Source organism: Oncorhynchus masou, chromosome 5 (genome assembly GCF_036934945.1).
Source record: "Oncorhynchus masou masou isolate Uvic2021 chromosome 5, UVic_Omas_1.1, whole genome shotgun sequence".
Classification (NCBI taxonomy): Eukaryota; Metazoa; Chordata; class Actinopteri; order Salmoniformes; family Salmonidae; genus Oncorhynchus; species Oncorhynchus masou.
Window position 1 is genome coordinate 64,251,211 of NC_088216.1, and position 27,581 is coordinate 64,278,791.

Below are 27,581 nucleotides of genomic sequence, written 5' to 3' on the forward strand. Positions count from 1 at the left end.
ACAGTTGATCTGCAGAGTTGTCCTATGGAGTTATTCAAGGAAGGAAAGAGAGGAAGGCTCACTTGATTATCTTACCTAGTTATTTTCTGATTATCTCATTTTGCTATTTTGTAGCTTTGGCAAGTATGTGTGTTTCCCATCCCAGTTCGCTCCTCTCCCTTTAGGTTTTACAGACGCTCTCCACCCCATAGCTGCAATCCTTCTAATTTATTGTACCCTGCGTGCACAACCCATGTGGAATTCCTAGTCTCCAGCAGCGTTTGGAACTGCTGATCTGCTGTCAATAAGGCTCAGTTCATCTCAGTCTATGTTGCCCTTTTTGGCCCTGATGGAGACATGTATTTTCCCAGAGAACACCACTCCAGCTGCTCTCTCGTCATCTGACCATGTGTTTGCTCATAATCTGGGAGCATCTGGTGGCACAGGGCTAATTATTTTCTTCTAAGGGAGTGACCGTTATTTATAATGAGGGTTAAATGGAGAAAATCGGACCTCTCTGAAATTAAAATGAATGGCCCTCTCATTAACAAAATATATTTCACCTCCCTGAAAAAAAGCAAGTGACCTTCCCCTATACCCAAAATAATGAATGAAAGTGGATAGTAGAGAACGTGTCTACCTTTACTCTCACTTTCTGTACAGACCAGTGCCTTGCCTTAGATATGTCGTTTTAGAAACTGTTCTTCATCATGTAAGCATTACATGGCAAGGCAGGAAACTTGATAGTGCGCAGGGCTGGTGGACGGAAGGTTGTGGGTTTGAAGACCATCGTGGACAAGAGGAGAAAGATCTCCTTTATAGTAAAAGTATTGCATGAATCTACCATCGTATTTGCATGTCAGATAATTAAAACATTTTTTTACATTCTACACCATTATTCATATTTTTTTATAAATCAAATTCCACACAAGAATGGACAGAGAGATAGGCGTATGTGTTCATCTCATCATATTTCTGTGGGGTTTGACACTCTTATGTAGGTTTCATAACCAGAAAAGAATACAATAAATGTCTAAACAGGTGTAAATATTGGTTTAGACAGTGTTATGACCATATTATGACAGGTTATGACAAGTTATGCCAGCTGTTATGACATATTATGACATGGTTATGACCTGTTACGACATGTTATGACACTGGGTGTCAAGTAAAGTGTTACCTTAGTTTCCTTCCACTGTATTTTAGAGCTTGTTTCTAGCATAAAGCATTGTGGACCAAAGCACTGTTATAGATCACTTTATATAATCAGATCTGTTTTATTTTCTTAAAAATCTTAAATAACTCTCACGGCACCCCCAACCTATTTTCCCACTCGCACTGGCTTTGCTGATAAATACTTTGTTGAGGGAAAATGTACATGATACGATTGTGATGTGTTGTTGTCTCACCTGGCTATCTTAAGATGAATGCACTAATTGTAAGCCACTCTTGATAAGAGCATCTGCTAAATCATTTAAATGTAAAATATCCACTAATTTAAAATCATTGCTGTTACGAATAAACTTTGAAGTGCATGACAACATCATACACCTAACCATACTGTTAGCTTTTTCACTACAGTATAAATGTGCACCACCTATACATTATAGGCTTCCCATGTTACAAAACAGGTATAACATGGGATTGCATGGTCAGATGGAAAGTTCATCTGGACAACCCAAGAAAGTTTATAAAGAGGCTGCATATAAATTCCACTCAAAGTTGAGAGGAGTCGGATATAGTCTTGGGATCCTTTACATTGCTAAAACCAGCTGTATTGGCAACTTCAATAAGAGATGAATGGCCTCTGCTTTTCACACGGAACTTTGCATTGCAAACTCATGACCCAGGAGACCCAGCCTTAGGCTCTGAGATGGGCCTGTCTCTAGTAATTCTGCCCCAGCATCTCCCTACACTTTGATTAATGAGATTGGAGAGCAAAGTTTGCCTGCAGAGTCCTGTTGGAGTTACTGTATTTACGATATCCTGCTCCTAGTGGGGTACGACGACAGGCCCTATTTTCCTCTGGCACTAAATGAATCCCTGCTTAGGTGACAGCAGATATTTATTTTTACCTTGTGCTGATTATCTTGTGGTTAACACATTATTTTTACAGATACATTATGCAGGAGGCCACAGACACTTGTTCGGTATGTGGAAATGACTGAAAAAGGGTGAAATCGGTTTAAACTGAAAACAATGGGCCTTGATTCTTGTGGAAATGGCGCAGTTTCATGCTATTACCATTTCTTTAATAGAGAACAAATAGGTTATATAACGCACTATGGTCCACCCACAGTTTTCTCCCCCCAAATGGAGAGAGTTCTTCAGTGAGCAGAGCCTTGGATTAGGGCCACTGTGCCTCCGGTCATATGCAGTTTTAGTGTAATTTACATACGCTAAGGGCTCTATTCAAGTGCTACAGATTCCACAATAGAAATGTAAAGGTATTTTCCGATTTAGCCGACATATGCAGCATTTAACTTGAATACAGTCTCTGATAAAGCAGGAATATTGCCTATAAATATCAAACACGTTGAAAAGCTTAACTTCCGCGATGCGGATTGAATAGAGCCCGAAGCTTCAGTGAACACCTGTTACACAAATCCTCCTGATTATATAATTCTGACATGAGAATTCTCACTGGGACTCTCTCCAAAATACTGTCTGTCTACCAGACAAACATCCTAGTTTGATTTCCTACACATGACAGACAGGTTCCTCAGTCCCTGTCACAGACTCTGTAGTTTCTCTTGACAGACTGTTTGGTTCTGGGTGCTGGGACGTGGCATCTACAATTCTTTTGAAATCTAAGAGGTTCTTTAATTGGATGGAAGACTGCAGATGTGTCCCTTAGCACACAGCAAATTGGCCAGTGTTAACGAGTGTTGATTTTTCAGTGTTGATTCAAGCGTTATGAACACTGTAAATTATTCAATTAATATCCCCGGTGTTGGTGTTAATAACCAGTGTTAAAGCAAAACCACACCCATCATTATCATATGCAGGTAGATTTTTTAAATTGTTTGTTTCAATATATATGTTTTTGCAGGGTTATTCCAGTGTAGATGTTTAATGTAGTCTCATATTTTAGTCTTCCCAACCCTGGCAGTCTTTCTGAATGCAGGTTGCAGTTTTAAACAATTGTACATCCCCCCCACTTCGGTTGGATTCCAAAAGGAATTATACTGAAAGGAAATATGAAACTATTTAAAATATTTTACTAAGTTACAGTTAATATAAGGAAATCAGTTAATTGAAATAAATTAACTTGGCCATAATCTATGGATTTTACATGAATGGGCAGGAGCGCAGCCATGGGTGGGTCTGGGAGGGCATGCTAATTTCACGTTCCCTCAAAACTTGAGACATCTGTGGCATTGTGGTGTGTGACAAAACTGCACATTTTAGAGTTTCATTGTATTGTCTCCAGCACAAGAGGCACCTGTGTAATGATCATGCTGTTTAATCTGCTTCTTGATATGCCACACATGTCAGGTGGATGGATTATCTTGGCAAAGGAGAAATGTTCACTAACAGGGATGTAAACAAATTAAAACACATGATCTTATTTCAGCTCATGAAACATGGGACCAAAACTTTACATGTTGCATTTATTTTTTTGTTCAGTATACAGTACATATCACTTAATGTGACTTGCATGCCTGGTATGGCCAGTAAAACGATGAGTTTCAGGGCACTTTATTAGGATAAAACTAGGCCCATCAAGCGTTATGATGAAACTGTCTCTCATGAGGACTGCCACAGGAAAGGGAGACCCAGAGTTACCTTTTCTGCAGAGGAAAGGTTCATTAGACTTAATTTGTCTCAGAAATTGCAACCCAAATAAATGCTTCACATAGTTCAAGTAACAGACACATTCAACATCAACTGTTCAGAGGAGACTTCCTGAATCAGGCCTTCATGGTCGAATTGCTGCAAAAGCCCTCTTCTTAAGGATACCAATAAGAAGAAGAGAACTGCTTGGGCCAAGAAACACAAGCAATGGACGTTAGACCGGTGGAAATCTGTCCTTTGGTTTGATGAGTCCAAATTTGAGATTTTTGTTTCCAACCGCCGTGTCTTTGTGAGATGCAGAGTAGGTGAACGCATGATCTCTGCATGTCTGGTTCCCACCGTGAAGCATGGAGGAGGAGGTGTGATGGTGTGGGGGTGTTTTGCTGTTGACACTGTCTGTGATTTATTTAGAATTCAAGGCACACTTAACCAGCATGGCTACCATAGCATTCTCCACCGATACACCATCCCATCTGGTTTGCGCTTAGTCGGACTATCATTTGTTTGTCAACAGGACAAGAAAGAAAGTGATGGAGTGCTGCATCAGATGACCTGGTCTCCACAATCACATGAGTTTCAACCCAATTGAGATGGTTTGGGATGAGTTGGACCACGGAGTGCAGGAAAAGCAGCCAACAAGTGCTCAGCATACGTGGGAACACCTTCAAGACTGTTGGAAAAGCATTCCAGGTGAAGCTGGTTGAGAGAATGTCAAGCTGTCATCAAGGCAAAGAGTGGCTACTTCGAAGAATCTAAAATCTAAAATATATTTTGATTTGTTTAAAACTGTTTGGTTACTACCTTATTTCATATGTGTTTTTTCATAGTTGTAATGTCTTCACTATTATTCTACAATGTAGAAAATAGTACAAAATAAAGAAAAACCTTTTGTAGGTGTTTTCAAACTTTTGACTGGTACTGTAAATGGGCAACGTAATGTTTGGAGTCATAGAATATGATGCAGCTAGAAACCAGTCAGGTTTGCCAGGAGGCACAGGTATGGGAAACCATATGGATAGGTTACAGCTAGTGTCTGCTCTTGAGGGATTACAATCAGGATTACAGGCAGCCTTGGGGATAGGCTGTCCTTTTGTAACCCACTCCCTGTCTCCTGAGGGATTTATCGAGCTGACTGTCGTAGGCTGATATTGGAGGCTTGTATCGACTCCCACTTCAACACCACAGTGACTGTAGTGATTGATTCCACTCTCGATACCAGAGAAGTGAGAATCATTAGATGGACCCATGGAATAAAGGCACAAGTATCGTAATTTCCCATTAAACTATGGAATGGGCTTTGTGATTTGGTAACTTTTTAGGTATGTTTTTTGAATTTCCAGGTATTGTATTACTATATTTACAAGCAGATCAAGTGGTTGCAGGTGAATAATAGCAAGGCCCTTGCTTTATGGTAGCCTTAAGTATTGGGTGCATAAGCATCCGCCAAATCCCTAATTTGAGCCTGCCTGATTGTAAAGCAGACAGAAAGAGACATAATCACACAGACAGAGAGAGGGGGAAATTACTCAAAGAAATCTGAGAAAAAGAAGGACAGAGAGTCCGAGGGAGAGAGAGAGTGAGAAGAGACAAAAGGAGATGGGATAGAGAGTCTGAATGCACAAATTGACAACCCTTCATGTGACAGCGAGGCCAAGGGTGAATCATTCAAATCATGAAGGGATTTCCTTATGCACAGGGACTCAGTGATCTCATAGTTAAATGGAGATTCTCTCAGCACAAACATTTAGCATGGCTCATTCAAAACACACATGCGCACACAAGAACAGACACAAGGCCCACAACTGTATAGAGCACTGGTTAGATCCTTCTTTGGTGAGAATAATACACTTTCCATTTAGACATCAATTACTCACATAGCACCTTTTGATTGCTTGCTAACCTATACACTTCAATGTCAGCTTGCATTCATTTTTCAACATTAAATAAACATTAAATGAGGCCAAGGTCAAATACACTCTCTTCTCAAGTAAGGAATGGATCAACATTTACAAAATGGGTACCTGGAGGAAAATGGGGGAGTGTCGTGATTTTTCGATTTCAGTTAAATGGAGGGTTTAGAAATTTTTAAATCGAGTCCAGGGCAGAGTCATGTAATTTGTAAATGACGAAATATCAATATTTAAATTTTTTGAATTAGTTGCTTATTAGGCTATATATTGATGTGTGTACGATGCCGCCCCTTATCTCAAATGATCCAGAGTCTATGTGACCCAATTCAGGAAACTAGGCGTATGTCACAAGAATTGGTCTGCCATATAGAAGGCTTCTGTCTATTTGAGTTTCTCACTCTGTGTTGGTAATCCTGTCGAAAGCGACATTGAATGTTTTTTTTATTGTGTATTGGAGCTGCATAAGTGTTGCTCTCTATTTCCTGATCAAGTTTTGAAATCAGTGAAATTAGAGTATGATAGCTAGACAAAACACCTGTTTACAGATTGCATCTTCAAACTGAGGGCAATCCTGGTATGGCTTCCTGACAGGGAGACATGTCCATCATGCATGATGACGTATAAAGAAAGCGCAGAGTTAGCTAGCTACGTTTTCAGATATTACACATTTCTAATTTTGACAGAAAGTGGTTTAATTTCAAGCAAAAGTGTACTGTTAGCTAGTTACAGTGGGGCAAAAAATATTTAGTCAGCCACCAATTGTGTAAGTTCTCCCACTTAAAAAGTTGAGAGAGGCCTGGAATTTTCATCATAGGTACACTTCAACTACGACAGACAAAATGAGAAAAAAAAATCCATAAAATCACATTGTAGGATTTTTAATGTATTCATTTGCAGATTATGGTGGAAAATAAGTATTTGGTCAATAACAAAGGTTTATCTAAATACTTTGTTATATACCCTTTGTAGGCATGACAGAGGTCAAATGTTTTCTGTAAGTCTTCACAAGGTTTTCACATACGTTGCTGGTATTTTGGCCCATTCCTCCCCGTCGACTCCTGGTTTTAACTTAACCACCCTGACACGGAGGTAGGCTATTTAAAAGTGCCTGGTGGGTGTAGGAATTGGCCGACAAATCTATGGATGTAGCACCCTATAGACTAATTTTGTCTGTCAAACAGGTAGGCCTAACTATTATTTCTTAAATAGTAAGAAATAGTCTCCCGAATGGCGCAGCGGTCTAAGGCGCGGCGCCACTACAGACACGGGTTCGATCTCGGGCCGTATCACAAACAGCAGTGATTGGGAGTCCCATAGGGTGGCGCATAATTGTTGTCCGTGTTAGGAGAGGATTTGGCCGGGGGGAATTTACTTGGCTCATTGCGCTCTAGTGACTCATTGTGGCGGGCCGGGTGTCTGCAGGCTGACCCCCGGTCATCAGTTGAACAGTGTTTCTTCTGACACATTGGTGCGGCTGGCTTCCGGGTTAAGCGGGTGGGTGTTAAGATGTGCTGTTTGGCGGGTCATGTTTCCGAGGATGCATGACTCGACCTTAGCCTTCCGAGCCCATTGGGCAGTGGCAGCAATGAGACAATATCTACATTTTGGGTAAAATACAAAAAAAATGTAATAGGAAGAAATTGCTACAACAGAAAGCCCTCTTTTTATTTTGACGGGGTATGAAAGGGTATTCCTTAGGCCTACATTTTATTGAAGAAAATGGCAAAACGTACAGGCCTACCCCTTGTTAGCTTAAAATATTTTTTATTTTTTATTTTATTTCACATTTATTTAACCAGGTAGGCTAGTTGAGAACAAGTGCTCATTTACAACTGCAACCTCGCCAAGATAAAGCATAGCAGTGTGAACAGACAACAACACAGAGTTACACATGGAGTAAACAATAAACAAGTCAATAACACAGTAGAAAAAAAGAAAAAAATTGTCTATATACATTGTGTGCAAAAGGCATGAGGAGGTAGGCGAATAATTACAATTTTGCAGATTAACACTGGAGTGATAAATGATCAGATGGTCATGTGCAGGTAGAGATACTGGTGTGCAAAAGAGCAGAAAGGTAAATAAATAAAAACAGTATGGGGATGAGGTAGGTAAATTGGGTGGGCTATTTACCGATGGACGATGTACAGCTGCAGTGATCGGTTAGCTGCTCAGATAGCAGATGTTTAAAGTTGGTAAGGGAGATAAAAGTCTCCAACTTCAGCAATTTTTGCAATTCGTTCCAGTCACGGGCAGCAGAGAACTGGAAGGAAAGGCGGCCAAATGAGGTGTTGGCTTTAGGGATGATCAGTGAGATACACCTGCTGGAGCGCGTGCTACTGGAGCATACAGGTCGCAGTGGTGGGTGGTATAAGGTGCTTTAGTAACAAAATGGATGGCACTGTGATAAACTGCATCCAGTTTGCTGAGTAGAGTTTTGGAAGCTATTTTGTAGATGGCATCGCCGAAGTCGAGGATCGGTAGGATAGTCAGTTTTACTAGGGTAAGTTTGGCGGCGTGAGTGAAGGAGGCTTTGTTGCGGAATAGAACGCCATCACTCAATTTGATTTTAGATTGGAGATGTTTGATATGAGTCTGGAAGGAGAGTTTACAGTCTAGCCAGACACCTAGGTACTTATAGATGTCCACATATTCTAGGTCGGAACCATCTAGGGTGGTGATGCTAGTCGGGCGTGCGGGGGCAGGCAGCGAACGGTTGAAAAGCATGCATTTGGTTTTACTAGCGTTTAAGAGCAGTTGGAGGCCACGGAAGGAGTGTTGTATGGCATTGAAGCTCGTTTGGAGGTGAGATAGCACAGTGTACAAGGAAGGGCCAGAAGTATACAGAATGGTGTCGTCTGCGTAGAGATGGATCAGGGAATCGCCCGCAGCAAGAGCAACATAATTGATATATACAGAGAAAAGAGTCGGCCAGAGAATTGATCCCTGTGGCACCCCACATAGAGACTGCCGGAGGACCGGACAACATGCCCTCCGATTTGACACACTGAACTCTGTCTGCAAAGTAGTTGGTGAACCAGGCAAGGCAATCATTAGAAAAACCGAGGCTACTGAGTCTGCCGATAAGAATATGGTGATTGACAGAGTCGAAAGCCTTGGCCAGGTCGATGAAGACGGCTGCACAGTACTGTCTTTTATCGACGGCGGTTATGATATCGTTTAGTACCTTGAGCGTGGCAAACCAGCTCGGTAACCAGATTGCACAGAGGAGAAGGTATGGTGGGATTCGAGATGTTCAGTGATCTGTTTGTTGACTTGACTTTCGAAGACCTTAGATAGGCAGGGCAGGATAGATATAGGTCTGTAACTGTTTGGGTCCAGGGTGTCTCCCCCTTTGAAGAGGGGGATTGACTGCGGCAGCTTTCCAATCCTTGGGGATCTCAGACGATATGAAAGAGAGGTTGAACAGGCTGGTAATAGGGGTTGCGACATTGGCGGCGGATAGTTTCAGAAGTAGAGGGTCCAGATTGTCAAGCCCAGCTGATTTGTACGGGTTCAGGTTTTGCAGCTCTTTCAGAACATCTGCTATGTGGATTTGGGTTAAGGAGAAGCTGGGGAGGCTTGGGCGAGTAGCTGCGGGGGGGGGCGGAGCTGTTGGCCGAGGTTGGAGTAGCCAGGAGGAAGGCATGGCCAGCCGTTGAGAAATGGTTGTTGAAGTTTTCAATTATCATGGATATGTCGGTGGTGACCGTGTTACCTAGCCTGAGTGCAGTGGGCAGCTGGGAGGAGGTGCTCTTGTTCTCCATGGACTTTACAGTGTCCCAGAACTGCTGGAGGCGACAAAGGCGGGGAGGCGCTGGTATGAGGAGGCAGCACGGCGACGTGGATGGAAGCCCGAGACCGGGCAGGCACCGTGTTATGCTGTGGAGCGCACGGTGTCTCCAGTGCGGGTGCATAGCCCGGTGCGGTACATACCAGCCCCTTGTATCGGCCGGGCTAGAGTATGCATCGAGCCAAGTGTTATGAAGCCGGCTCTACGCATCTGGTCTCCAGTGCAACTTCTTGGGCCGGCTTCCATGGCAACAGCCTTGCGCACAATGTCCCCGGTTCGCCTGCATAGCCCAGTGCAGGCTATTCCACCTCACCGCACTGGCAGGGTGACCGGGAGTATTCAGCCAGGTAAGGTTGGGCAGGCTCGCTGCTCAAGAGCTCCAGCGCGCCTGCACGGTCCGGTCTATCCAGTACCACCTCCACGCACCAGTCCTCCGGTGGCAGCTCCCCGCACAAGGCTTCCTGGGCATGTCCTTGGCCCAGTACCACCAGTGCCAGCACCACGCATCAGGCCTTCAGTGCGCGTCGCCTGTCCAGCGCTGCCAGAGCCTTCCTCCTCTCCAGCGCTGCCAGAGTCTCCCGCCTGTCCAGCGCTGTCAGAGCCTTCCTCCTCTACAGCGCTGCCGGAGTCTCCCGCCTGTTCAGTGCTGCCAGAGTCTCCCGCCTGTTCAGCGCTGCCGGAGTCTCCCGCCTGACCAGCACTGCCAGAGCTGCCAGAGCTGCCAGTATGCAAGGAGCCGCCAAAGCTGCCAGTCTGCATGGAGCCGCCAGAGCTGCCAGTCTGCAAGGAGCCGCCAGAGCTGCCAGTCTGCAAGGAGCCGCCAGAGCTGCCAGTCTGCAAGGAGCCGCCAGAGCTGCCAGTCTGCATGGAGCCGCCAGAGCCGCCAGTCAGCATGGAGCCGCCAGAGCCGCCAGTCAGCCAGGATCTGCCAGAGCCATCAACCTGCCTGAGCTTCCTCTCAGTCTTGAGCTACCCCTCAGTCTTGAGCTACCCCTCAGTCCCGAGCTACCCCTCAGTCCCGAGCTACCCCTCAGTCCCGAGCTACCTCAGTCCCGAGCTGTCCCTCAGTCCAGAGCTGCCCCTCAGTCCAGTGGGGCCCTTGGTTAGGGTTACTAGGCCAAGGTCGGCGGCGAGGGTTGCCAATCTAAGGACGCAATGTAAGCGGACTAAGACTTTGTTGGAGTGGGGTCCACGTCCCGCGCCGGAGCCGCCACCGTGGACAGACGCCCACGCGGACCCTTTCCTATGGGTATAGGTGTGAGGCCGGGAGTCCGCACCCTGGAGGGGGGGGATTCTGTCACGCCCTGGCCTTAGTATTTTGTGTTTTCTTAATTATTTTGGTCAGGCCAGGGTGTGACATGGGTTATTTATGTGGTGTGTTTTTGTCTTGGGGATTTTGTAGGTAATGGGATTGTCGTATAGTAAAGTTGTCTAGGTAAGTCTATGGTTGCCTGGAGTGGTTCTCAGGCAGGTGTTTATCGTTGTCTCTGATTCGGAAAAATATTTAGGCAGTCATATTCTTTGAGTGTTTCATGGGTGATTGTTCCTGTCTCTGTGTTTGTTTGCACCAGATAGGGCTGTTCAGGTTTTCACGTTACGTTTCTTGTTTTGTATCGTCATTATCTTTATTAAAGATGTATGAAGATAACCACGCTGCATTTTGGTCCGATCCCTGTAGTGTAGTGACACCTCTAGCACACTGAGATGCAGTGCCTTAGACTGCTATGCCACTCGGGAGCCCCTTTTGAAAGTACCATACTCATATTCCTAATGACATCTCAGATTTAATTATTTGCAAACAGGGACAGTTTCATTGCAAACAAGACTTATTGATTTGGCATTGGAGAAATATGATAAGATAAACACATAGGCCTATCTCTCTGTCCATTCTCAGCTCATCATTTCGGTAATTTGTGTGGTATTTAAAAACATTCTGCTAATATGTAAAATTACATTTTTATAAAAGACAATAACATTTTCTTGGATCTGCAAATACGATAGATTTGTGTAATGCTTTTACTATAAAGGTGATATTTCCACCCCTACTGTCACGCCCTGGTCTATATTTATTATGTTTATCTTCATTTATTGGGTCAGGCCAGGGTGTGACATGGGTTTATTTGTGGTGTGTTTCTTCTTGGGGTTGTGTGGGGTGTATAGCATAGTCTATGGCTGCCTGAGGCGGTTCTCAATCAGAGTCAGGTGATTATTGTTGTCTCTGATATGGAACCATATTTAGGTAGCCATATTCTTTGAGTGTTTTCGTGGGTGATTGTTCCTGTCTCTGTGTCTTCACCAGATGGGACTGTTTATGGTTTTCACGTTCCGTTTGTTGTTTTTGTATTGTTTGTGTTTTTTCGTTCTTCATTACACATGTCTAAAAAATACCACGCTGCATTTTGGTCCGCTCCTCCTTCAACAGAAGAAAGCCGTTACAGAATCACCCACCACAACAAGACCAAGCGGCATGGTAACATGCGAGGACGAATTGTTCGGAGAAGGACCCTGGGATCAGCCTGGAGAATATCGCCGCCCCAAAGAAGAACTGGAGGCGGAGAGAGCTGAGAGGCGCTGGTATGAGGAGGCAGCGCGGCGACGCGGATGGAAGCCTGTGAGTCAGCCCCAAAAATTTCTTGGGGGGGAGACTCAGGGAGAGTGTGGCAGAGTCAGGAGTCAGACCTGAGCCCACTCTCCCTGTTTATCATGAGGAGCCAAGGAGGAGACCAGAACCAGAGCCGGTGTTGGAGGTGAGCGAAGCAGAGACTGTGAAGGAGTTAATGGGGAAATTGGAGGAGAGAGAAATGAGGGAGTTGTGTTGGTGCTTTTTGCATGGAACGTGTCAGGGATTTGATGGCACCTGGGTCAGTGCTCCATACTCGTCCTGAGTTGCTTGTTAGTCGGCTGGTGAAGTTGGTGCCAGCCTCACGCACCAGGCCTCCTGTGCACATCCCTAGCCTTGCACGTCCTGTGCCAACACTGCTCTCAAGATCTCCAGTACGCCTTCACGGTCTAGCCCATCCTGTGCCACCTCCACACACCAGCCCTCCGGTGGCAGCTCCCAGCACCAGGCTTCCTTGTGCGTGTTCTCGGCCCAGTACCACCAGTGCCAGCACCACGCATCAGGCCTACAGTGCGCCTCGCCTCTCCAGCGCTACCGGAGCCTTTCTCCTCTCCTGCGCTGCCGGAGCCTTTCTCCTCTCCTGCGCTGCCAGAGTCTCTCGCCTGTTCAGCGCTGCCGGAGCCTTTCTCCTCTACAGCGATACCAGAGTCTACCGCCTGTTCAGCGCAGCCAGAGCCTTCCTCCTCTCCTGCGCTGCTGGAGTCTCCCGCCTGTTTAGCGCAGCCAGAGCCTTCCTCCTCTACAGCGCTGCTGGAGTCTCCCGCCTGTTTAGTGCAGCCCGAGATGTCAGTCTGCATGGAGCAGCCAGAGCTGTCAGTCTGCATGGAGCAGCCAGAGCTGTCAGTCTGCATGGAGCAGCCAGAGCTCAGTCCGCATGGAGCAGCCAGAACTGTCAGTCTACATGGAGCAGCCAGTGCTGTCAGTCTACATGGAGCAGCCAGAGCTGTCAGTCTGCATGGAGCAGCTGGAGATACCAGTCTGCATGGAGCTGTCAGTCTGCAAGGAGATGCCAGTCTAGAAAGAGCTGTCAGTCTGCAAGGAGCTGTCAGTCTGCAAGGAGCTGTCAGTCTGCAAGGAGCTGTCAGTCTGCATGGAGCCGCCAGTCTGCATGGAGCAGCCAGAGCTGTCAGTCTGCAAGAAGCCGCCAGAGCTGTCAGTCTACATGGAGCTGCCAGACCCGCCAGTCAGTATGGAGCAGCCAGATCCGTCAGTCAGCCAGACTCTTCCAGATCTGCCAGTCAACCAGATTCTTCCAGATCTGCCAGTCAACCAGATTCTTCCAGATCTGCCAGTCAACCAGACTCTTCCAGATCTGCCACTCAGCCAGGATCTGCCAGAACTGTCAACCAGCCAGGATCTTCCGGATCCAAATACCTGGCTGAGCTTCCTCTCAGTGCTGGGCTTCCTCTCAGTGCTGGGCTTCCTCTCAGTGCCGGGCTTCCTCTCAGTGCCGGGCTTCCACTCAGTCCCGAGCTTCCTCTCAGTGCTGAGCTGTCTCTGCCCCGAGCTGCCCCTCTGTCCCGAGCTGCCCCTCTGTCCCGAGCTGCGCCTCTGTCCCGAGCTGCCCCTCTGTCCCGAGCTGCCCCTCAGTTCCGAGCTGCCCCTCAGTCCAGTGGGATTCTGGGTGAGGACTACTAGGCCATGGTCGGCGGCGAAGGTGGACTATCCTAGGACGCGAGGAGGGGGGACAAAGACATTTATAGAGTGGGTTCCACGTCCCACGCCGGAGCCGGAGCCGCCACCATGGACAGACGCCCACCCGGACCCTCCCTATTGTTTTGATGTGCGTCCGGGAGTCCGCTCCTTAGGGGGTGGGGTTCTGTCACACCCTGGTCTATTTTTATTATGTTTATCTTCATTTATTGGGTCAGGCCAGGGTGTGACATGGGTTTATTTGTGGTGTGTTTCGTCTTGGGGATGTGTGGGGTGTATAGCATAGTCTATGGCTGCCTGAGGCGGTTCTCAATCAGAGTCAGGTGATTATCGTTGTCTCTGATTGGGAACCATATTTAGGTAGCCATATTCTTTGAGTGTTTTCGTGGGTGATTGTTCCTGTCTCTGTGTCTTCACCAGATGGGACTGTTTATGGTTTTCACGTTCCGTTTGTTGTTTTTGTATTGTTCCTGTTTTTTCGTTCTTCATTAAACATGTCTAAAAAATACCACGCTGCATTTTGGTCCGCTCCTCCTTCAACAGAAGAAAGCCATTACACCTACTCTTGTCCACTGTGGTCTGTGAACCCACAACCTTCCGGCTGGAAGCCCTGTGTGATATCAAAATTCCTGCTTTGCCATGAAATGCTTACAGGACAAAGAACAGTTTCTAAAACGCCATATCTAAGTCCAAGAAGTGAGGGTAAACGGTAGGCATGTTCTCTGCTATGCACTTTATGTTTTAATTATTATTTTCTGTGAAATATATTTTGCTGAAGGGAGGGCCATCCATTTTCATTTCAGACAGGTCCAATTTTCTCAATGTAACCCTCATTATATATAATGTTCACTCCCTAACTGGAATAATACATTTTCCCTTATATCCATGCCCGAGGCAAAGACCGTTGATAATTGTGTAATGTAATGTAATGCAATGCTAACTCCATACTGTATATGCGACAGTGATGTGGAGAGCTAGTGAATTCACAGTGGCGTCATACTTAGAGAGCTGCTCATACAGTGTGGTGGAAGCTCTCTGGGAAGTAACCTAATAGGCTGTGAAGGAAAATTCAGGCTTTGATCCTGTCACATGAGCAGTGGATCATGAATGGTGTTGATAGCTGTGACACATTAGGCCTCAGACACTGGCCCAAGGGACCCATGGGAGCTGCTATGCCCTGTCCTGCCCTGTCTGTGTCTGTGGCTCCTGTTACCCGGCTGGCTACTGTGCTATAGAACTGTGTTGCTCTAAATGATGCAAGGCCTTTGTTCATCCTTAACCCAAGAGCACTGGAGACAGGAGTGGATCATGTTTGCACTTATTCCCCTAATGAAACATTTAGGTTCCTGATTAGTGGCACACAGGCAGACCTGCGTACAGGAACGTCTCCTTAGAGGAGTGGACTGACAAACATCTGACTACACAGACTGAATCCTTGGCAGGTTTATGGAGAGAGGTTGTCAATTGATATGCAAGGTGGGTCATCATGACACATGATTCAGATTAAGAACCGTCATTATTCATTTTACAACAGTCACGATGATTTCAAATACATTATGAACAGGTATAGCTACAGTATATATGTGTCTTACGCATTTGTCCATTTTGTAAAACAGTCATCTGGACAGCAACACTTTTAATCCATAAAAGCCCAGGATTTTAGGCATTTACAACCCACTCAGCACAGTGACCCAATCACAGTTATGCAAACAGAGATATGCTAGTATGTAGTGCAGTGGACTGGTATCTAGCACATGGGAAATTAGCATGAGAGAACAGGCACAAAATGGCTCCAGAGCATGTCTACACTGCTGCTGCTAGACAGGGTCTAATCCATGATAAAATCATATCCACAACGAGAAACAACAGGATTAGGACAGAGGGAGTTTCCTGTATGGTAATTTGGGAATGATTTGACAGATACGGATAGAGGAATGTGTCCATGTTTTAATTATTCCATGTTTCCATGTCTATTCTGGAAACATAAACTGTCTGTTGATGCGGTTTGTGAATCCATCCTAACCACTACCATTTTATCTCTGAATTAAAGGGTAACATTACTCTATGACAAATCATACACCTAAGGATGATACTGATCATGGTTCTGTGAAGGGTTGATACATATTCAGGAGCTTTTCAAATCAACCTCATTCTATAAATGACTGTTCATCTGTCACTGCAGGAATAGTGGTGGTCAATAGCTCCAACCCCAAACACGCACGCACACATGCACACACAAAAATCACCAATCATGAATCAGGTCATTTCATAATACTCTGAGAATATTTAGGGTGGTTTGAAGTGTTCACGCCAACGCATACCAACAATTCAGCAATACCAACTTAGTATTGTTAGCAGCGTGTAGGTGCGTCTGACTCTATAATTTGTCCTTGGGAACAGTTTCTGTAGGTGTGGTTCACAACAATTCCTTTACGATGTGAGCAGTTGAGAAGAGACTGGTTAGATCGTGCACAGATTTTCAGCAAACCTGTACAAGGATTATTTCTCTTCTGATATCCCAGACCCATGGGAAATTACATCGACTTGAAAAGGCCTCTGGAGCTGCAGCCAGGGACTTCAAATCAGAAGTTCTCCTTTTGCCTTCAGATTTACAGCTTTGTTGACTTCATGTATATGCATCAGCAACATTTCTTATTTTTAATGAGCACAGAGGCAGTTCCAGAACACTGTGCCCCTGTGCTCTATGAATTGCTAAATTGCAAATGCATTCAGCAGTATATATCACGCATATTCCCAATTCTGACACAAACTGCAAAGTGTTTTTCAGGTCTACCGCAACATAAAGTACAGTGGGGCAAAAAAGTATTTAGTCAGCCACCAAATGTGCAAGTTCTACCACTTAAAAAGATGAGAGAGGCCTGTAATTTTCATCATAGGTACACTTTAACTATGACAGACAAAATGAGAAAAATAATCCAGAAAATCACATTGTATGATTTTTAATGAATTTATTTGCAAATTATGGTGGAAAATAAGTATTTGGTCAATAACAAAAGCTTTATCTCAATACTTTGTTATATACCCTTTGTTGGCAAGGACAGAGGTCAAACATTTTCTGTAAGTCTTCACAAGGTTTTCACACACTGTTGCTGGTATTTTTGCCCATTCCTCCATGCAGATCTCCTCTAGAGCCGTGATGTTTTGGGGCTGTTGCTGAGCAACACGGACTTTCAACTCCCTCCAAAGATTTTCTATGGGGATCTAGAGACTGGCTAGGCCACTCCAGGACCTTGAAATGCTTCTTATGAAGCCACTCCTTCGTTGCCCGGGCGGTGTGTTTGGGATCATTGTCATGCTGAAAGACCCAGCCATGTTTCATCTTCAATGTCCTTGCTGATGGAAGGAGGTTTTCACTCAAAATCTCACGATACATGGCCCCATTGATTCTTTCCTTTACACGGATCAGTCGTCCTGGTCCCTTGGCAGAAAAACAGCCCCAAAGCATGATGTTTCCACCCCCATGCTTCACAGTGGGTATGATGTTCTTTGGATGCAACTCAGCAATCTTTGTCCTCCAAACATGACGAGTTGAGTTTTTACCAAAAAGTTCTATTTTGGTTTCATCTGACCATATGACATTCTCCCAATCTTCTTCTGGATCATCCAAATGCTCTCTAGCAAACTTCAGATGGACCTGGACATGTACTGGCTTAAGCAGGGGGACACGTCTGGCACTGCAGTATTTGGGTCCCTGGTGGCGTAGTGTGTTACTGATGGTAGGCTTTGTTTACTTTGGTCCTAGCTCTCTGCAGGTCATTCACTAGGTCCCCCCGTGTGGTTCTTGGATTTTTGCTCACCGTTCTTGTGATCATTTTGACCACACGGGATGAGATCTTGCGTGGAGCCCCAGATCGAGGGAGATTATCAGTGGTCTTGTATGTCTTCCATTTCCTAATAATTGCTCCCACAGTTGATTTCTTCAAACCAAGCTGCTTACCTATTGCAGATTCAGTCTTCCCAGCCTGGTGCAGGTCTACAATTTTGTTTCTGTTGTCTTTTGACAGCTCTTTGGTCTTGGCCATAGTGGAGTTTGGAATGTGACTGTTTGAGGTTGTGGACAGGTGTCTTTTATACTGATAACTGGTTCAAACATGTGCCATTAATACAGGTAACGAGTGGAGGACAGAGGAGCCTCTAAAAGAAGAAGTTACAGGTCTGTGAGAGCCAGAAATCTTGCTTGTTTGTAGGTGACCAAATACTTATTTTCCACCATAATTTGCAAATAAATTCATTAAAAACCCTACAATGTGATTTTCTATATTTTTTTTCTGATATTGTCTGTCACAGTTGAAGTGTACCTATGATGAAAATTACAGGCCTCTCTCATCTTTTTAAGTTGGAGAACTTGCACAATTGGTGGCTGACTAAATACTTTTTTGCCCCACTGTATGTGTGTGAGTGCCCACTGGACAAAAATTTCAACAAGTCATTTCAACTAAGGAAATCTATGTGATGACGTTGAATCAATGTGAAAAACTGATTGGATTAACAAAAAGCCATCAACATAAGGGCTTTTCATACTTTCCTTTACCAAACTTCTAACCTAAATCCAATGACATGGTGAAATGTTTTGTTAATTTCTCGTTGAATTCACGTCAGTTGGCAACTCAACCAAATGTAAATCAAAACTAGATGTTTAACTGACGTCTGTGCCCAGTGGGTGTGGTTGATGACGCTAAATAGAAAAGGTCACTATATTTTTTATCTTTGGCAGGTGGTTTTGACCAGTCTTATGCAAAAGCCTCCTGGCCAGGTCACACAGTAAACACGCACTGGGTTGAATGTAAGTGCCTTACATGAGGTGAGAAGCTTCACTGCTAACTCTATTTGGGAGTGCATCTCTCGGCCCAGTTGGCAGATATGCCAGAGGGGTTGGCACGCTGGGACCATGGCCTCTTGTTCACTGTTGCTGATGTGTGCTTGGCCAGCGTCTCTAATAGAATTCATTACAGCCTGCAGTAGACAACACTGAGGACCAGTGACGAATGCATTTGCAGTCTCTTACCACGGGAGATCGAGGTATTCCTGACAATTTATCAAGTTCTCTTTCTCACACAGCCCCAACTTTTTGTGGTTGCTTTATTATTGAGAAGTAGGAGGGAGAGGAAGAGGGATGGCAATTACATGCTAATGCACAAACTAAACGTGTGAGGATGTTTTTGTTAGTTGTCAGCAATTTGCAATGTCCACCCACTGCTTGCATAGGGTAGAAAATATGATTAGAAATATTATTTGTCTCCACACAAGCCTCTATAAAACATAACTACTGTTGCCCTTGCATTCTTATGATTAAAGAAGAACAACCAAGTAAGGTTATGTCAACATGATGTCCATATCTACAGAGTAATGTATCACACATATATAATGGAAAGGATCCCTGGGCTATTGTCAGCTTTACCCAGTTTGCCTGAATTATATATTGTATATCTGAGTTCATCTAAGTAATCATTTCTCCATCAAACCCAGTAAGGAAATCATATTTGCAATAGGATACAGATACAGTAACATGAGATGGGTCAATGTTTGTCATTACAATGTGTTGATGTCCCATATTTATGTAGATCATCATGTTACAGCATTCTCCCCTGTGAAACGACCTTGGCTTGGAGACAGTGACAGCTGTGCATGCTTATTTATGTACTTTGTCTTTGGTTCATATGCCGACTTAACGTATTCATGATGTTTTATGCTGTGAGGCTTTACCTTTGAACTGAATACAGTACACATATTTACATTCACAGTGTGAAACATATCATTTGGGGTATCTAAATTCAGCACACCTGAACTATTGGACCATAATATTCTAACAACAAAGTGTCCTACATGTTTGTGGTTCTATATAGTATTATCTGGTGGGCTATACACAGTCTTGCTTGAATGATTATTATGAATAGACATCAACAGATATATAAGGACAATATTTGCATTTTCAAGGACAATATCTAAATACTATTCAAATGTGATGTCAAGCAAACAACATGTGGCTCGTTAGTTTATCTAAATACAACAAATGGTGATTGGAGTAATGTGGAGTCAAATCTGAAAGTTGTAAAATATGAATCTATTGGATTGGATAGTTGGCTACTGTGTATCCTGTAGCCTGAGGTTTGTTACGTTTCTACCTTGAAAAGAGTGGAAGAAATGCATATCTCTACAATTAAGCTTTGTTTCCCTCTGCATTATAAACACATGAATCCCACAACAATAGCTGCTGGGATCGGATGTTCAGTCTAATCATCACCATGTAAGCAGACGTTACCCTTTGTGTGATACACACTCCTGTGGGAGAATTGTAATCCCCTTTGTCTTTTGTTGTTTTTCCTATTTGTGTGCCGTGCACACATTCTGAGAGTGTCCCTGAGACACACAGAGAGAGAGGGGGCCCACGCCAACACATCAGTGCCGTAACGTTACCTAACTCCCCCAGGCAGAAACACAATAGTAAAAGACTGGATGGGCTCCAGCTTCCACCACCAGGAAGGAGAGAGGGAGGGCGAGCTTGGTTACAGTGGTCATACAAACAGCACTCACTAATTGATTGATTTAGTGAAACATTGATAGACCACTGGCCTGAGGGAAGAGGCAGGTGTTTGGCTTGGACAGTACACTACACACACAACCATGGTAACATAAATCTCATGCTCAAGCAAAATTGTAAACGTGAGGTGTTGACTTTCTGTTGTTGTGTTTGTTTTGCTGATGTGGATGAAGCTGCAGACATTCTGTAGTGAAATGTATCTGAGACCATCCCCCTGAAGGTTTCCCCCTAGAGCTCGTCTTTCATTGTCTTTCATTACTCTCCCTGGTACTGTGGGTTATGGCAGGAAAAGAAAGAGGGAGACAAAATTAGAGCAGAGGAAGGGGTTCCTCTTTCTACTGGGAAAATATAAATAGAACACACAGCAATGGCATGGCAGAGGATTTGCTGAGATAATATCATCTTAATGTTGCATGACTTTCCTTTATTTAGGCCAAGCCAGCTGTAAGTAAACTAACATCCCCCTGATGAAGACACTTACCATTTGGAAGCTTTTGACTGTTTTCCTCCAGCCATCCAAACAGGTTGGCAAAGTTGCAGTTGCACACCCAAGGGTTGCCCTCCAGTCTCACCACCCGTAAAGAGGGCAACTGGCTCAGCGCCCCCACCTGAAGGCCAGACAGGGCGTTACGCTCCAGCTCCAGTTCACGCAGGGAGGTGAGGCCCAGGAATGCATCCTCGTTGACCCTGCTCAGATAGGGGTTATTGCCCAGGCGAAGTTTGATCAGGCTACGGGACTGCCCAAAGGTCCCCGAGGGGATCTCGGTCAGGTTGTTGCTGCCCAAGTCCAGAAACACCAGCCTGGAAGAGGTGCTGAGGGTGCCCGGCTCGATGTGGGACAAAGAGTTGTTCCGTAGGTCCAGGTAGACCAGGTCACTGTAGAGCACTAGGAAGTCAGAGGGAATGCGGGGGATACAGTTGTCAGAGAGAAGGAGCCTGCGGACGTCCAAGGGGATCTCATCAGGAAGACGGGTGAGTCCACGGCCGCTGCAGTCCACAGTGTGGGGGTCCGGGCATAGGCAGCTCGCTGGACAGTTTTCCCCCTGAGCCCGTAGGACAGAGGACAGCAAGACGAGGAGAGGCTGGAGCCAGCAGACACATGGCAACATGGTCAAGGGGGTAAGAGCAGAGAGGGGCAGAGGAGGCTTGGGGTGAGAAAGAATGGGCAGGGGTGTCGGGAAAGAGAAGCGGGGGTGAGGGTCAGAGGGCGGGAGATTAGGAAAGGGGAGGGGAAGGGGAGAACGAGAGGGAAAAGGGGGGATCAATCCCTGTGCAGGAGCATCCTGCCGTTCTTGAGATTAAAATCTGAGACAGCTCCGGCATCAGGCAGCGAGAGAGCAGCGTCGAACGCTGTGTTCCGAGATATCATGTAGCAAGCATCCTGGATGGAATAGAGCACTGCTGGCTTTGAAGAAGCTAGGGGAGGGAGATGGCAAGAAGTGGGAGGGAGAGAGCGAAAGAGAGTGAGCGAGCGAGATAGAGGGAGAAAGAAAGAGATCTTAGCAGAAAGATTAGGGTGGTTTAGCAAAGGTAAATAGAAACTAATAGAAGCAAAGCAGGAATAGAGAGAAACTGGGGGTACAGAGAGGGGGAGGGGGGCTAAGGAGGGGGCTCTGTCCTCCGAGTTAACCCACAGTCGATCTTGGGGGATTGACTGAGGAGGACGCCTGGGTCTCTGAAACAAAAGGATACACGCCGGGGTAAGTCAGTCTCAGGCAGATCAAGTGAAGAGGGAAATTGTTACATCCCTCCATTTGTCACAATGTTGCAAATATCGGAGAGACAGACAGCAAGGTTTATTGCGTGGGAATGCCTGTCGATCTGATCTGCCTGCTAATCTAAAAGGATATACAATCCAACAGTAACACGGTTGAAGTGTATGCAAGGTTTTTTATTCCTTCTCTACCTCCCTGTGCTCTGCAACTCGCCAGCAGAGCAGAGCTCGACAAAACACTCCCCAGCTGGGTCCCGACGCTCTGTTGCTATTGAGAGAGAATCCAAATGTCCGTGGAGAAGTCATATTCATGCAGATGACAATCCTGAATTTAGCACAGTAGCAGTCAATTGAATGTCTGTCAGTCTGTCTCAGAATGTGCCAGGGTTTATCTCATGCCCTCCTCATTGCTATGAAGGAGGCGTGCCTTTAGCATGTTGACAAAACATGATGTCACTTCCTAGTGTGAAAATATTTGGATTGTTTCACTAAGATTTTTTTTATTTTTTAAATCACAATAATTTCTATTATTGATTGTCATGACTTTAGCAAATAAATGAATAATTAAATGTATGATTAATTAATATATATATAAATATTGATATTACAAAATATTTTGTATCATTATGTATTGCTTTTTTAATTTGTATTTTGCATATTTTATGGTTTAACCTTTTGATATCATAGACTAGTATAAAGGGCTTTATATAATGGCTTTGTTGAATACTTGTTTCTGATTGGCTTGAAGGGCATTCTAGAGAATGCATTATTTCCCTTTACACAAAGGGTGGGTCTAATCCTGAATGCTGATTGGTTAAAACCGCATTCCAGCAGATGTCTATTCCACAAGTTACCACCGGCTAAATCTTTGACATTAAAATGCCTTTTTACTCTGACTGCGCAACCCACTGTCTCATCAGCTCAGCCAGGCAATTTATAAACTTTATCTCCACTATAAAAATCATCTAGACAGTATCTCACATTTCTTTTAGAATAACATTTAGTTTTCAACAGCAGAGATTTGTATAAACCTTGCTGTCTGTCTCTCCAACATTTGCAACATTTTGGATGCAGTAATTGCAGAAGAACTACAGTTATACTGCACTCTGACTGCACTTTTTTTTGTAAGGGAGGCAGGCAGCTTTCCTCAGCCAGTCGAAATCATGAATCAGCACTGTTTTATCAAATAACTATCAATAAAAAACAGGTACACGAATTAAGTGCAGCAATTATATATATCTTTTTTACCCATTCATTATTTTCCATAGAACCCTTACATAATCAATGAAACAATACAAAAATGACATCCAGGTTAAAAATTATTTATATCTGCATAATGAATGTCGCTTTGTTTTATTTGTCCTCCCTCAAACAGAATATCTCTCCTACAGTCTTAATCCCCGAGTCTCTGAGAATGACGAGACAATGCATTGATGGACAGCCTCACAATAACATCACCATTTTCAAGAAGATCTTGTCCGAAGGTGACAGACAGCGCTACACAACCCGCCTACGCTACAGTCAGACAGATGCTTCATTATTATCACGGAAAATGGAATAAGTCTCAACTGTGACCTTTTCAAAAACTGCACATATAACCTTCGCCCTTGTTTGCACTGCGAGCCAAACGTCAGCACTTTAAGTCAGCTCAGGTTATACAACAATCCTTTTGATGCACTGTCACAGTAGATTGCACTACAACTGCCTGATGGGAACAAATACCTTTTTTTCATACAGCCACCGAGCACATGTGTCTACAATCTATATCCTTAATAGTAAAACTCAAGTGACCAGTGACTGCGTCTCAAACCACAACAGTGGAACAGGTTTAAAATCAGAATCTCAATTAGATTTCCCCAATGGGATCTGTATCAACAGGCACATGGAATTAGACCAAGGTTGTAGCACAGGGACAGAGTGGAGGAGTCCTGAGAGACGTGGAGGGAGATGGAGTAGTAAAAGGCTCTGTATGATGGGATGTAATGGGAGAATATGGAGTACATTTCAATGGGTAAATAGAAGCCCCGCCTGCCTGAGCCGTTATTACCAGTAGTGACCTTCTATAGTAATTCGCAACCTCGGCATCACAACATAAGAACGTGTGTCTGTATTTACAGAATACATTGTGTTTGGCAATGCAAACAGCTCCAGTTGTCAGTGAATAACAGCATTGCACCTACATTATACCTTGTCATCCTTAAACCAATGTCTCACATCCCCGCTTTAGGGTGTGAGCTGAAGTGAGTTCTTTTCGCTAGAAAGCATACCTGTGATATCGCTCAGGGCAGGAGAGCAGCTTCTTCATCAAAATAACGTCATATTTTCGACCTATTCCAGCACAATGATAGAGCGTTTCATATTGTGCTCTGCAAGGGAAAAGCACATCTCTATTATACCCTAACTGCCAGGTTTCATTACTAGACTTGTGACGTATGTGTTGACTGGCCAGGTAGAGGATCTACGAGCAGCATTACTCAGCCTGGGGTCGGCTAACCATCTCTGTATTTACAGGCAAGCCAGACATTGCATATTAATAGCGCTTTGGTTCTTTGTTGGATTTAGCGCCGCTATGATATAAAACCTGTTAGTTATAACACTAACAGGTTTTATATCATAGACACGGAATTAGCTGACTCGCTGTTGCCTTTTTTGTTTTGTTTTGAACCAGCAATTTAATTATAGACAGACTCAAGACTCAAAGTAATATATTCTTCTAAATTGTGGAATCCAAACACTGTAGGCTGTATGAGTGTAATTTCCAACTGTCATTTATTTTTAATCAACATGTTTAATTACTATATTCATGACTGTGTTTAAGACATCCCTTCCCCCCTTCCTGTTGTGGCATGTTTGTGCCAGCTGAGTAATTGCCAAGCAGCTCAGAATGAAATGGACTGAGAACAGAGAGATTTGGTTAAAATGGAGAGGTTTCCAAATTGAAATGTATGTGGAGCACCACTCTTAGCAGGTATGACGGCCTCCAACTCCCTGACGAGAGCTGTTCAGTCGGAAACGGTTATCTTGTGTAAATTTAGGTCTGCTGGCTGTCTCAGTGCGTAAGAGCCAGAGTGAGTAATAGGAAACTTTGAAGGGTTGATTTAGGTTTGAAATGATTAACGATTACCATAATATGTCAGTATAATTAGCACTAGGTATAAACAACACCATCAAAGTGGTCATTGAGGCCCATCTCTTCTCTCTTTCTCAGTGTGAAAATGGAGGTGGAGTATGATAACTAGAGAATGATGGGACGGGGCTTGAAGATCTTTATATCGGCTGACAGACAGAGGGAGATGCTGGAGTGTATTTGGGGCAAGTCTACGCTAAAGCACAAATAGGCCATTCACATTCTGCGGATATAATTTGGCAAAGTCCCTACTTACTTTTCACACTATGAGTTGAATACTATTCCAACCTCATTGTATCTCTGTATTATGCTGTGTGTGCCTTGACCATAGGATGATTCAGGATGATTCAGGAAATACCTTTTGTGTAACATCCTCAATGGCTTCAAACCCCACTCCAAACCTAAAAGATGTGAGAGGCTATTTAGTCTGTCAAAAATAAAGGCTGCGTGAAACACCACTTTCCTGACAGCTGTTAGCACAAACCGATCCCTCAGTATTTAGACCAATATCGAGTCACTGAGGTGTTCAAAGTAGTGTAAATTTAACCTGAGAGAAAAATATAAGCTCGAGCTTCAGCTATCACTGACCTTGTCTGCGAGCACCAACATTGATCCAGGTTTACCTCGCTGCTCGTCCTGGGGGATTCGTTTTGAGAAATAACAATCCGTGTGGATATCAAGAACCTTGCCATTAATGTCAGCCACATCTGTGCTACTGAAGACTAAATGTATCATTGCTATTGCTGCTTATGCAGATAAATGAATCCCAAGCCAGATATATTAAAACAGAGGCTGTCTTGAGATGGGTGAAAACAATATGTGGTTGTCTGTACTGAATACAAAACATCATGTGAAAATACAATCTTGTCCATACCTGATCAAGGGCATTTTCACATTGACAAATCGTTGTATCTCTAGGAATGTGTAGTTCAGCATCTCCCAACAATGACATCTCACTATACTTCTCACTATCCAAGGATTAGACCAGAGGTGGTGCTTGAAGGGATCTTCAATCAGTCACACACCAATCAAAGCCCTCCTCCACTCCACTCAAAATTAGTGGATAATGACTGCACATCCTCCCTCTCAACCTATAAACTGTAAAGCAGATTGCAGAGCAGGGAGTAGTTAGTAGGGAGTAGTGAGTAGGGAGTAGCGAGTAGCGAGTAGTGGGTAGGGAGTAGGGAGTAGGGAGTAGTGGGTAGCGAGTAGTGGGTATGGAGTAGGGAGTAGTGAGTAGGGAGTAGTGAGTAGGGAGTAGCGAGTAGGGAGTAGCGAGTAGTGGGTAGGGAGTAGGGAGTAGTGGGTAGTGAGTAGTGGGTAGGGAGTAGCGAGTAGCGAGTAGTGGGTAGGGAGTAGGGAGTAGTGGGTAGGGAGTAGGGAGTAGGGAGTAGCGGGTAGCGTGTGGAGAGGGACAGGATAGGAAACCCCAGCTAAAGGGGGAAGGCAACTGAGTGTCATCAGGGTTATATAACCCCAGCACTGAGCACAGCCCAGCGTGCTGAGTTAGTAAGTGTGGGGCTGAGGCAGGAGGGCCTTCATTCCCCATGGTTAACCACTGTGAGATGCTCTCCACCTGCAATTAAAGCAGGGCACATCAATAAATGATGAATGTCAAGTGCAACTTGTTATTTGGCTTTGCTGGTGCCCCATGCTGGGTCTTTGCTATTACGGCGGCGTGGGGGGGGGGGGGGTGGAGTAAGGAGGAACAAGGACAGGAGGTAGGGGTTTCATAGGCACCACACAGCAAATGTCACCTTCCTTAGAACACTTCTGGGAATGTAACGGACAGACATTCAAGATGCAGGAGCAGCTGTCGCGTCTTAAGCTATCTGTTGGCATTTGGGAATCTGGTATGCTTGCCCTGTGCCAGGCCAGGAAGGGAGGCAGGAGAGAGGGGTGGTCTGTCAGGCAAGGGCACAGTGGACAGAGAACCCCGGGCACATCTGACTCCCCATCATGGTGTTATGAGCCAGAATCACCCTGATATAACTTGTGTCCTCAGCAGTGTCTGGACAAGCTACCCCTGGTTGGCTGTCTGTCACTGTGGTAGACCCCACACAACCTAAAGCAGAACACAACAGAGGAATAAGGAACACCACAAACTGCCTGTGACCCCTCATCTCCTTAACTAACATGCAATAAGATATTGAGATTTGAACACACTGCCTGCAAAAAGTAATGATTGTGAGTATTTGACTTGCGTGACTAGTGATCCTTGTGGCTGTGTGGTTCCTTCTTAAACAGATTAGCTAGCCAGCCACAGGCGTGGGAGACGACAACCCAGCACCAGTTATTAAGCTGATTGTTTCAGGCTCTTTATGATGAATGCAGTCAAAGTCTCTTGATCTCGGCCTGCTCTTTCAGATTGCTGATAGAAGAATATCCAGTCCAGTGCATCCCAGAATCTAAATCGTATTAGTCTATG

At 44.7% G+C, this 27,581-nt stretch overlaps 1 protein-coding gene across 1 annotated transcript in view; it reads right to left on the reverse strand.

The window, feature by feature from the left end:
• The window catches only part of lrrc38b (leucine rich repeat containing 38b), a 28,218-nt gene extending 5,837 nt beyond the window's left edge, over positions 1-22,381 (reverse strand). The window contains exon 1 of the mRNA XM_064966422.1: positions 20,794-22,381. Within this exon, the coding sequence (XP_064822494.1) occupies positions 20,794-21,421 (628 nt within the window). The 5' untranslated portion in view covers positions 21,422-22,381. The remainder of the gene's footprint in view (positions 1-20,793) is intronic.
• Between the last annotated feature and the right edge of the window lie 5,200 nt (positions 22,382-27,581).